The sequence below is a fragment of the Oncorhynchus mykiss genome, chromosome 9 (genome assembly GCF_057628025.1).
Source record: "Oncorhynchus mykiss isolate SJ-2025 chromosome 9, ASM5762802v1, whole genome shotgun sequence".
Taxonomy (NCBI): domain Eukaryota; kingdom Metazoa; phylum Chordata; class Actinopteri; order Salmoniformes; family Salmonidae; genus Oncorhynchus; species Oncorhynchus mykiss.
In genome coordinates this window covers 46,990,255-47,003,225 of record NC_143030.1, presented here as the reverse complement: position 1 = coordinate 47,003,225, position 12,971 = coordinate 46,990,255, and the positions used below count along the sequence as shown (strand labels likewise).

General features: G+C 44.2%; 1 protein-coding gene across 1 annotated transcript in view; it reads left to right on the top strand.

Annotated features, from left to right (window-relative positions):
• Positions 1 to 371: 371 nt before the first annotated feature.
• Positions 372 to 12,971, top strand: part of LOC110532119 (protein RCC2 homolog) — a 28,706-nt gene continuing 16,106 nt past the window's right edge. Inside the window, exons 1-3 of the mRNA XM_021615737.3 lie at positions 372 to 516; positions 12,191 to 12,636; positions 12,857 to 12,950. Of these exons, the coding sequence (XP_021471412.3) occupies positions 12,211 to 12,636; positions 12,857 to 12,950 (520 nt within the window). The 5' untranslated portion in view covers positions 372 to 516; positions 12,191 to 12,210. The remainder of the gene's footprint in view (positions 517 to 12,190; positions 12,637 to 12,856; positions 12,951 to 12,971) is intronic.

The following is a 12,971-nucleotide window of genomic DNA, read 5'->3' as shown; positions in this document are numbered from 1 at the left end:
GTATAGCTCCAAATATGTTTCCAACGATCATGTCAGTCTAATTGACCTTCAGGCATTCTGAATTTTAGAGTGGTTACCTAAACCTCATCCTAAATTTAGTAGCTTAGTAAACAAAGTGGCAGGGTCAGGCTGTTGAAATGAACACTTTCAACGTATGTAATTCACTGACATTTGGCAATATGTATAAGATTTCCCCTTTCATCTTTGGCTCTAGCCTAAATAATCTCGAATTTGCGTTTGTTAAAAATAAATAAAAATCCACTCTTGGATGGTATGCACATCCCCGTCACAAGAGGGCGACGTGATACTTTAGTCGCTTCATGGGTTGTAGTTTTCTTTACATTTTCCAAGTCCCATTCTATTTTGTAGTACCAACCGGGCCGGCATGTCACGTCTCTGCACATATTTACATTTTAACAAAAAAGACAGACGACAAAGGGGGAGGGATCATAGCGATAAAGCAGACCATCAATCAAAAGATTTATAGGCCAGACATCCACAGCAAACGAATCCCAGGTAAACAGAAAAACATATGTGTTACAACTTGCATCACACGCTGTAACGTTAATATACATAAGGGAAAGTTGTACGTATTTTACGAGTTATGGCTTTTTGCATTTTATGACTGTAGTTAATTATAAACATAGGCAGTACCCATGTGGTTTCATCGAGCCGGAGACTGCAGATTCTTTTGTTTAAAAAAAATATTTTAAAAACTAGGAAGACGGACAGTTACGAGAGAATAAGGAAACCCCTCTGCAGACGTTAATTAATTAGTCACAGAATTAGATTGAAGATAATCGGAAGACTGGTTCCTATATAGTTCAATGAGCTTGTTACACGGGAATCTGAACAGATTCGAGGGAGTGGGTGTGCATTTGTAACGACGAACAGCTGACACAAGCTTAGTTAATTTTCATTTTTTACTATCAAGATATAATTTCGAATCGGTTTTTGCATTGACGAAACGTGAATAAATCCGGTGGAGGTGGTTGAGCAACACTGGGCTGTGACTGGAACAGAGCTGGATGGAAAGGTAGGCGGGTTAGGAGTTGAGGAGGACCGGATGGAGTGGAAAAGGTGGAGGTAGAGTAGTAAAGGTTAAGAAGAAGAGGACGCCTGAGGAGCCTTTGCAGGTCTTGTGGGGGGAGAGTAGTGATGACAGAGGTTCGGTTCGCAGTGTTGTATTGGCGTTCAAGGTGTTGGTGAAAATTAAGGACCATATTCAGATGGTTTAATGGTCGCCTGTACAGGTTGCAGGTGTGATTACAGGGCACAGTGGAAATCTTAGGCTTTGAGCTCCAAAATGCAGGACTAGGGAAATAAAATAAAGAAAATGGTAAAATAAACAATATGCATAATAAAAGGTGGCAATGATGAATAAATACATTTCTATTGGGGTGGAGGCAGAGTAAAGACTATTGAGGGGGTGGGGTGGAATGACCATAGGGGGACAGCAGCATGATCATTGAATGAAATAAAAACAAAAAAGTAATAATATACATATTAACAACTGCAACAGTGATGAATGTCATTATGGGGAGAGGGGGTAGCTAGCTGGTAGCAGGTGAAGGTCCATACGGGGAGTAGCGGGGAGCAGGTAGCTGACTAGTGGTGGCTATTCAGCATCCTGAGGGTATAAACTGAAGGACTGGACAATAGTTTTTGCCATGATGCTCCTGTTCTACCTGCGTCTGAGTGATTTGAAGCGGGTAGAACAGGGCATGGCTTGGGTCGCTGGGGTCCCTGATGATCTTCTTTGCCTTCCTGCGACACCTGGTGGTGTAGGTGTCCTGTAGGGCAGGGAGTGTGCTCCCAGTGGTGCGTTCGGCTGCACGTTTTAACATCTTCTGAAGAGCCTTGCGGTCTGCAGCGGTGGAGTTGCCGTACCGGGCTGTGATGCAGCCCGACAGTGTTCTCTTGATGGTGCTCCTGTAGAACACTGTGAGCATCAGCATCCTTATGTTAAATAGTCGCTGTCGTGCCGCCTTCACTACGGTGACCATGTGTTTAGACCATTTCAGATTCTCTCAGATGGTTATGCCGAGGAATTTGAAGTTATTGATCACCGTACACAGCGGCGCCCCGTTGATGAGGTGGAGTCACGGCGGTCTGTACAATCATTTTGACTAGGGGTTTGGAGAGTAAAGTAGGAGAGGATGTGTCTGCCGAAGCTCTTCGTGATGGAAGTTTGTTGGTGCTGTGTTTCAATGTTAAACAGTATGAGAAGGAGCTCAAACTCAAGCAGGTATGTAAACGTGTGGTTGATAGTAGCATGCCGGATCAAGCTGTACGGCAGTGGGTGAAGGGACTTATTACAGGAGTTCCATAAATGAACGTGAAAGAAATAAAGGACCACTTGAAGGGAGGCTCTCTTATTGAGGCAAAGTGCCTGCAGGTGACACAAAATGGGAAGAAGGTGGATAGCTTGTCAGTGCTACTAAGATTGGGTTTATGAGTTACTATGTGCGACCATGCCAAAACCATTGCGTTGCTATAACTGTCAACGGTTTGGGCACGTTGCGGCGGTGTGTAAAGGCAAAAGGAGATGTGTGGGGGAGAACATGCATGTGTAGATGGGGTCCAGTTAAAGTGCTGGTAAAAATAATCTGTCCTCGTTTGCAACATTCACTACCGAGTTCAAAACTGCCTCTGGAAGCAATGTCAGCACAATAACAGATCGTCGGGAGCTTCATAAAAATGGGTTTCCATGGCCGAGCAGCCGCACACAAGCCTAAGCTCATCGTGCACAATGCCAAGTGTCGGCTGGAGTGGTGTAAAACTCGCCGCAATTGGACTCTGGAGCAGTGGAAACGCCTTTTCTGGCGTAATGAATTATGCTTCACCATATGTCAGTCCGACGGATGAAGCTATGTTTGGCGGATGCCAGGAGAACGCTACCTGCCCGACTGCATAGTGCCACTATCAACTGTAAAGTTTAGTGGAGGAGGAATAATGGTCTGGTGCTGTTTTTCATGGTTCGGTCTAGGCCCCTTAGTTCTAGTGAAGAGAAGTCTTAATGCTACAGTATACAATTGCATTCTAGATGATTTTGGGCTTCCAACTATGTGGCAACAGTTTGGGGAAGGCGCTTTCCTGTTTCAGCATGATAATGCCCCCATGCACAAAGCGAGGTCCATACAGAAATGGTTTGTCTAGATTGTTGTGGAAGAACTTGACTGGCCAGCACAGAGCCCTGACATAAACTCCATCGAGCACCTTTGGTGTGAATTGGAACACCGACTTTGAGCCAGGCCTAATCTCCCAACATCAGTGCCACTAATGCTCTTGTGGCTGAATGGAAGCCAGTCCCCACAGCAATGTTCCAACATCTAGTGAAAAGCCTTCCCAGAAGAAGAGTGGAGGCTGTTATAGCAGCAAAGAGGGGACCAACTCCATATTAATGCTCATGACTTTGGAATGAGATGCTTGACGAGCAGGTGTCCACATACATTTGGTTATGAAGTGTAACTTGGGATCACAGGACTGACATGGGAAAATGTACAGGATGACCTCCATAAGATTATCAGTCCAGCCAGGAATCATGTATTGGTTAATTATCATAGTGGTGTTAATCCCTCAATGGAATGCCAGAAGTTTGATGGCTAATGGTGTCTTGAGGAGTTACCAGCCAATCCTGACGTGATATGTCTCCAGGGGAACCTGGCTTAAACCTACTCTCAATTTTGTATTACAAGGTTGTGTTGCAGTCTGTAGAGATAGGGTAGCAGGGGAGGAAGAGGGTGTGTTTCCTTTATAAAGCGAGGGATCCCATATAGGTGTGTGGGAGTTGAACAGGAGTATGTAGTGGTTGACTTTTAGTGAACTTTTACAACCCGTGTAAGAGACTAGAGTTGATGGCCCTTGGGAATGTAGAAGGTCAAGATAGGAGACTGGTAATGTGGTGTGGGGATGTTAGTGCTCATAGTACACACTGGGGAGGGATGTAAATGGACATCAGTAAATGGACAAGTGTTGGAGGAACTACTGGATGAGAAAGGGCTTGTGAGTCTTAATGCCGGCCGGGGAATCAGGATTGACCCAGTAACTGGAAAGGAATCTGCTCTGGATCTTACCTTGATCTCAAGTTCAATGGCAGGCAGATGTAATTGGGAGGTTTTTTTGAAGGAATCTACAGGGAGTACGGATCACTATCCTGTCGTGCGCTGTAGGCTTGAGGGTGGGAGATTCAGTAGGAAATGGATTGAGGGGATGGAGATTTGGGAAAGCAGAGTGGGCTTAGTTTCAGGAGTTGAGTAAACAGGCGCTGTCTAAGGTCGATCTCAATTCAGATACAGAAAGAGTTAATGATGCAGTAAGAGGAGCGACAAGGCAGGCGATTCCTATGGGTACAGGGGGGAGAAAGAGTAACGCAGTCCCCTGGTGGACTGAGGAGTGTAGAGAAGCAGGGAAGAGTAGGAACAGGGCTTTCAGAATGTTGAAATGGTCCCATAATTACCAGCACCTGATTCAGTATAAACAAGCACAAACAGTAGTAAGGAGGATCATTAGGACAGCTAAGAGGAAGTGTTGACGCCGTGTTCTGTGTACATAGGCAGGACCACTCCTATGGGGGATGATTAAGAGGATGAGTGGGGTCAGATGGGATTGGGATCTCCCTGTGCTGTGGGGAGGAATGGAGAAGGCAGATATGTTAGCCCAGGCATTTTAAGGTCCATTACTAAAATAATCTGACAGCAGCGTCGGAGGAGAACATCCTGCGGTCCTGGATCAAAGAGAGATGGTGGTGGGGGGGATGCATTGAATGGCCCTTTTCCGTTGGCTGGGATGAAGAGAGCTTTAGCTAAAGCTGGGGTAACATCTCCTGGGAAGGATGAGATGTGTTACATCATGATGGCTCATCTCCGCGACACTGCAATGAAGAAAGTATTGGGCCTTTACAATAAGGTGTGGCAGGAGGAGAAACTGCCTGGAAGTTGTAAGCAGGCTGTAGTGGTGCCGCTACGGAAACCAGGGAAAGACCCAACTAGCCCTTTTAATAAGCTGTAGGCCGATAGCGTTGACATCTCATGTATTTAAACTTATGGAAATGGGAAATGCTGACTTACTTTCTGGAGTGTAGAAGACTAATGTCACCAGATCAAAGTGGGTTCAGGAAAGGCAGGATCCTGTACTGTGCCTTGAGTCAGTCATACGGAAGGCACAGGCAATAAGGAGGTGGTGGTAGCCGTTGTCTTTGATGTAGAAAAGGCTTATGATGTTGAAGGAAGGCCTACTCATCAAGCTGGATAACATGGGGTTTGGAGTAGAGGTCGACCGATTATGATTTTTCAACGGCGATACCGATTATTGGAGGACCAAAAAAGCCGATACCGATTAATCAGACAATTTTTGTATTTATTTGTTATAATGACAATTACAACAATAATGAATGAACACTTATTTTAACTTAATACATCAATAAAATCAATTTAGCCTCAAGTAAATAATGAAACATGTTCAATTTGGTTTAAATAATGCAAAAACAAAGTGTTGGAGAAGAATGTAAAAGTGCAATATGTGCTATGTAAGAAAGCTAACGTTTCAGTTCCTTGCTCAGAACATGAGAACATATGAAAGCTGGTGGTTCCTTTTAACATGAGTCTTCAATATTCCCAGGTAAGAAGTTTTAGGTTGTAGTTATTATAGGAATTATAGGACTATTTCTCTCTATACCATTTGTATTTCATTAACCTTTAACTATTGGATGTTCTTATAGAAACTTTAGTATTGCCAGTCTAACAGTATAGCTTCCGTCCCTCTCCTCGCTCCTCCCTGGGCTCGAACCAGCAACACAACGACAATTAGCGCGTGCTAACTAGCTAGCCATTTCACTTCGGTTACACGAGCCTCATCTCGGGAGTTGATAGGCTTGAAGTCATAAACAGCGCAATGCTTGACACACAACGAAGAGCTGCTGGCAAAACGCATGAAAGTGCTGTATGAATGAATGTTTACGCGCCTGCTTCTGCTAACCACCTCTCAGTCAGATACTTGTATGCTCAGTCAGATTATATGCAACGCAGGACACGCTAGATAATATCTAGTAATATCATCAACCATGTGTAGTTAACTAGTGATTATGATTGATTGTTTTTTATAAGATAAGTTTAATGCTAGCTAGCAACTTACCTTGGCTTACTGCATTCGCGTAACAGGCAGTCTCCTTGCAACGAGAGAGAGGCAGGTCGTTATTGCGTTGGACTAGTTAACTGTAAGGTTGCAAGATTGGATCCCCCGAGCTGACAAGGTGAAAATCTGTCGTTCTGCCCCTGAACAAGGCAGTTAACCCACCGTTCCTAGGCCGTCATTGAAAATAAGAATGTGTTCTTAACGGACTTGCCTAGTTCCATAAAGGTATAAAAAAATAAAAAATCGGCGCCCAAAAATACCGATTCCCGATTGTTATGAAAACTTGAAATCGGCCCTAATTAATCGGCCATTCCGATTAATCGGTCAACCTCTAGTTTGGAGGAAGGGTTTTTAACTGGATAATGTTTTTTCTTTTTGGGCGATCAATACAAGTGAGGATGGGGAGCTCTGTCAGAAAGCTATGAGGTAGATAATGGTACAGTGCCTTGCGAAAGTATTCGGCCCCCTTGAACTTTGCGACCTTTTGCCACATTTCAGGCTTCAAACATAAAGATTTAAAACTGTATTTTTTTTGTGAAGAATCAACAACAAGTGGGACACAATCATGAAGTGGAACGACATTTATTGGATATTTCAAACTTTTTTAACAAATCAAAAACTGAAAAATTGGGCGTGCAAAATTATTCAGCCCCTTTACTTTCAGTGCAGCAAACTCTCTCCAGAAGTTCAGTGAGGATCTCTGAATGATCCAATGTTGACCTAAATGACTAATGATGATAAATACAATCCACCTGTGTGTAATCAAGTCTCCGTATAAATGCACCTGCACTGTGATAGTCTCAGAGGTCCGTTAAAAGCGCAGAGAGCATCATGAAGAACAAGGAACACACCAGGCAGGTCCGAGATACTGTTGTGAAGAAGTTTAAAGCCGGATTTGGATACAAAAAGATTTCCCAAGCTTTAAACATCCCAAGGAGCACTGTGCAAGCGATAATATTGAAATGGAAGGAGTATCAGACCACTGCAAATCTACCAAGACCTGGCCGTCCCTCTAAACGTTCAGCTCATACAAGGAGAAGACTGATCAGAGATGCAGCCAAGAGGCCCATGATCACTCTGGATGAACTGCAGAGATCTACAGCTGAGGTGGGAGACTCTGTCCATAGGACAACAATCAGTCGTATATTGCACAAATCTGGCCTTTATGGAAGAGTGGCAAGAAGAAAGCCATTTCTTAAAGATATCCATAAAAAGTGTTGTTTAAAGTTTGCCACAAGCCACCTGGGAGACACACCAAACATGTGGAAGAAGGTGCTCTGGTCAGATGAAACCAAAATTGAACTTTTTGGCAACAATGCAAAACGTTATGTTTGGCGTGAAAGCAACACAGCTGAACACACCATCCCCACTGTCAAACATGGTGGTGGCAGCATCATGGTTTGGGCCTGCTTTTCTTCAGCAGGGACAGGGAAGATGGTTAAAATTGATGGGAAGATGGATGGAGCCAAATACAGGACCATTCTGGAAGAAAACCTGATGGAGTCTGCAAAAGACCTGAGACTGGGACGGAGATTTGTCTTCCAACAAGACAATGATCCAAAACATAAAGCAAAATCTACAATGAAATGGTTCAAAAATAAACATATCCAGGTGTTAGAATGGCCAAGTCAAAGTCCAGACCTGAATCCAATCGAGAATCTGTGGAAAGAACTGAAAACTGCTGTTCACAAATGCTCTCCATCCAACCTCACTGAGCTCGAGCTGTTTTGCAAGCAGGAATGGGAAAAAATGTCAGTCTCTCGATGTGCAAAACTGATAGAGACATACCCCAAGCGACTTACAGCTGTAATCGCAGCAAAAGGTGGCACTACAAAGTATTAACTTAAGGGGGCTGAATAATTTTGCACGCCCAATTTTTCAGTTTTTGATTTGTTAAAAAAGTTTGAAATATCCAATAAATGTCGTTCCACTTCATGATTGTGTCCCACTTGTTGTTGATTCTTCACAAAAAAAATACAGTTTTATATCTTTATGTTTGAAGCCTGAAATGTGGCAAAAGGTCGCAAAGTTCAAGGGGGCCGAATACTTTCGCAAGGCACTGTACATTCCGGGAAGTGTCATTAGTCTTTTGTTGTTCTCTATTATGATTGATGATGCATTCTCCCAGGTGAGACCTGATATTGGAAGGTCGTTAATTGCGGATGATGGGGCACTGTCAGGAATCTGGAGAGGGTGGGATGGTTTAGGTTCTTGGGGGTCTGGTTTGACACTCGAGTGACATGGGCAGAGCATATTAACAGAGTACTTGTCAAAGGAAAGAAAATATTGAATGTGATGCGTTGCTTGTCAGGAATGGAGTGGGGGGGGGGCAGATAGAATGGTGTCAAATGCTATATATAGTGCTGTTAAAGTCATCACTGATTATGGAAGTATGGCATATGGATCAGCAGCTCAGACATCTTTTAAAAAAGCTAGATGTAATCCAGCTTCAAGCCCTAAGAATATGTTGTGGAGCACTCGACACCTTTCCGGTGGCAGCGATGCAGGTAGAGTTGGGAGAGATGTTGTTTAAAGTTAAGAAGACATGTCCTTGTAGATTTACCCAATAGGTAATAAGGTTACACACGCTACAAAAAATGTACTCCTAGAACATTAACGAAATCTGAATACAATTATTTGGGTGGATAGGCAATGGTATGGCGAGAGAGATGGGGCTGTTTGGGAGGGATTTTTGCCCCTCTGTGGCTCTTCCTACTATCCCAACTTGGTTTCTACCTCAGCCAGTGATTGATCAAGGGTTGATTGCGAGGGTAAGATATGGGAGGACAGGTGCAGAGAGGACAGGTGCAGCTTTTAGTGTTACTGAGTTTAAGGTGGCAGTGACAAAAAGAGCAACGGATAATTTATCTGTTTGCACAATGGAGTTGTTGGCCATACTGTTGGCTGCAGAGTGGGTGGATGAGGAGTGGTCTTCTGCTCTGACTCCTGTGCAGCACTGATGAGCGTAACTTAATACACCCTGTCTTCTACGAGATGCAAATGATGAGGTTTTGCAGTACTTGTATAGGGTGAAACAGGTTGGGGGTATTTGTGATGTTCCTCTGGGTACCAGCTCCAGTGGGAGTAGAGGGGAAGGAGGAGGTAGGTGGGTGTTATCACCAAGCAGGCTCTTAAACATCCTAATGTTGAGATGGAATTGTCAATTAGTAAAGCAGAAGCCAAGCTGTTTAATAAGAGCAGTGGTTAAAAACAAATGGCAAGGGTTGTGGAACAGGGAGAGGAAGGGAAGACGCCTGTTTCAGATCCAGGAAAAGGTGGGGGCAGGGAGGTCCTCAGGCCAAGAGAGAAGGGAGGGAAGTGTAATCACAAGGCTGAGACTGGGACACAAAAGGCTCAATAGTACATTGAAATTGGTGCGGAAACATCTGACTAGGAGGTGTGATCATTGTCAGGAGGAGATGGAGACAGTGGAACATGTTCTATTTCAGTACCAGAAATATCGGAGGGAAAGGGAGTAATTGTTATTAGATTTGAGATGTAATTTGAGGCGGCAGGTAGCCTAGTGGTTAGAGCGTTGGGACAGTAACCGAAAGGTTGCGAAATCGAATCCCTGAGCTAACAAGGTAAAAAAAAATCTGTCGTTCTGCCCCTAAACAAGCAGTTAACCCACTGTTCCTAGGCCGTCATTGTAAATAAGAATTTGTTCTTAACTGACTTGCCTAGTTAAATAAAATAAATAAAAATAATGGGGTTGAGGAAACAGGATTCATTGAACTGCTGGGGGAAAAAATGTATTTAGTTTCCTTGGATTGACGACAATCTTGGGTAGGATTTAGACCTTCACTGTCTCTGGTCCACACTCCAGTCCAGTTTGTGGCGGTAATGCACCTGAAAATTGGTTGCCAACTGCCATGTAAAATCCACAGAAAATCTGAAGCCAGGAGATTTAGCAACGTTTTCATCTCACCTTCAACTTTTAGTTGGGGAAAGATAGTTTTTCATCTGTGAATTAGCTAGCTAACTTTACCCAAGATGTGTCTTTGTTTAGAAATTGATAGCATACACTAGCTGGCCTTAGTTAGTAGCTGGTAGTAAAAACCGTGCATTGTGTGGGTATTTTCATATTTTTCTGGAGTTTAATAGTTAGTTGTCCAATAGGTAGTAGTCATTGATTATGCTAGCATGATGATAAAGAAATGCGGAGAAGACTGAGTGCTAGAATCTATTACTAGCTAATAAAAATAAAATCAAACGTTTTGTCACATGCACCGACAACATGTGTAGACCTTACCGTGAAATGCTTACTTACACGTCCTTAACCAACAGCGCAGATCAAGAAATAGTTAAGAAAATATTTACCAAATAAGCTAAAGTAAAAAATAAAATAAAAAGTAACACAATAAAATAAAAACAACGAGGCCATATACAGGGGGTACCGGTACCGAGTCAATGTACGGGGTTACAGGTTAGTTGAGGCAATTTGTACATGTAGGTAGGGGTGAAGTGACTATGCATAGATAATAAACAGAGTAGCAGCAGTGTACAAAACAAATGGGGTGTGTCAATGTAAATAGTCCAGTGGCCATTTCATTAATTATTCATCAGTCTTATGGCTTGGGGGTAGAAGCTGTTAAGGAGCCTTTTTGTCCTAGACTTGGCGCTACGGTACCACTTGCCGTGCGGCAGCAGAGAAAACAGCGACTGGAGTCTGTCATTTTTTGGGAGCTTTCCTCTGACACCGCCTAGTATATAGGTCTTGAATGGCAGGAAGCTTGGCCCCAGTGATGATCCATAATGTAGCGCCTTACGGTCAGATGCCGAGCAGTTGCCATACCAGGTAACCGGTCAGGATACTCTTGATGGTGCAACTGTAGAACTTTTTGAGGATCTGGGGACCCATGCCAAATCTTTTCAGTGTCCTGAGTGGGAAAAGGTGTTGTAGTGCCCTCTTAACGACTGTCTTGGTGTGTTTGGACTATAATAGTTTGTTGGTGATTTGGATACCAAGGAACTTGAAACTCTCGACCCGCTCCACTACAGCCCTGTCCATGTTAATGGGGGCCTGTTCGGCCTGCCTTTTCCTGTAGTCCACGATCAGCTCCTTTTGTCTTGCTCACATTGAGGGAGAGGTTGTTGTCCTGAACAGGGAGTACAGGAGGGGACTAAGTACACACTCCTGAGGGGCCCCAGTGTTGAGGATCAGCGTGGCAGACGTGTTGTTGCCTACCCTTGCCACCTGGGGGCGGCCCGTCAGGAAGTCCAGGATCCAGTTGCAGAGGAAGGGGTTTAGTCCCAGGGTCCTTAGCTTAGTGAAACAGTTTGTGGGCACTATAGTGTTGAACGCTGAGCTGAAGTCAATGAACAGCATTCTCACGTAGGTGTTCCTTTTGTCCAGGTGGGAAAGGGCAGTGTAGAATGCGATTGAGATTGCGTCATCTGTTGGGGAGGTATGCGAATTGGAGTGGGTCTAGGGTATCTGGGAGAATGCTGTTGATATGAGCCATGACCAGCCTTTCAAGCACTTCGTGGCTACTGACGTGAGTGCTACGGGGCAGTAATCATTTAGGCAGGTTACCTTTGCTTCCTTGAGAACAGGGACTATGGTGGTGTGCTTGAAGCATGTTGGTATTAGACTCAATCAGGGAGAGGTTGAAAATGTCAGTGAAGACACTTGCCAGTTGGTCCGTGCATGCTTTGAGTACATGTCCTGGTAATCTGTCTACCCACGGATTTGTGAATGTTGACAGGTTTTAAGGTCTTGCTCACATTGGCTACCGAGAGCGTTATCACACAGTCGTCCAGAACAGCTGGTGCTCTCATGCATGCTTCAGTGTTGCTTGCCCCCGAAGCAAGCATATAAGGCATTTAGCTCGTCTGGTAGGCTTGCATCACAGGGCAGCTTGCGTCTGGGTTTCCCTTTGTAGTCTGTAATAGCTATGGTTAATCATGGCTAGGATAGGTGGCTTTCTAACTTTTGTGTACATGGACCAGATCATTGCAAATTGCGTTGTCAGCAGTTCAGGTAGAAGACTTTGGTTAAGGTCGTATTGATATCACAATGCATGCCTGTTTTGTTTTCGCCCCAACTTTTCTCCAGTGACAAACATTGGCAGTAGAATGGTCCGTACTAAAGAGCTCAGTGACTTTCAACGTGGCACCGTCATAGGATGCCACCTTTCCAACAAGTCAGTTCGTCAAATTTCTGCCCTGCTAGAGCTGCCCCGGTCAACTGTAAGTGCTGTTATTGTGAAGTGGAAACGTCTAGGAGCAACAACAGCGCAGCCGCGAAGTGGTAGGCCACACAAGCTCACAGAACTGGATCGCCGAGTGCTGAAGCATGTAGCACGTACAAATCGACCATCCTCTGTTGCAACACTCACAACTGAGTTCCAAACAGCCTCTGGAAGCAAAGTCAGCACAAGAACTGTTCGTCGGGAGCTTCGTGAAATGGGTTTCCATGGCCGAGCAGCCGCTCACAAGCCTAAGATCACCAAGTCAGGCCTTCAAGCAGTGACTGTCGCTGACGATATCAAGGAAAAAGTAGTAAGTCCTCCTGACCTGCATGGGGTTAAGTCGAACATTGTTCAGGTAATCAAGGGAGGGGGTTTGTGATGTGACTATATAGAATTGTGGTTAATGTGAATGGAGAATGTAACAACATGTTATTAGTCACTTGTAAATCAAGGGTGCTTATGCAGTGCTAGAACAAAACATCAGGAGAAACGTTAAGATAAAGCTGATCCCTGTATTGTCATTTCTATAGAAACTTGACTTACCTAAAGTCAAAGGTCAACTACTCATTTTCGGCGCCACCAACTGGGATCTCATCGGAAGGAAAGAGGTGCCAAAAGCACAAGGTATAAATAACCCTGCCCAGT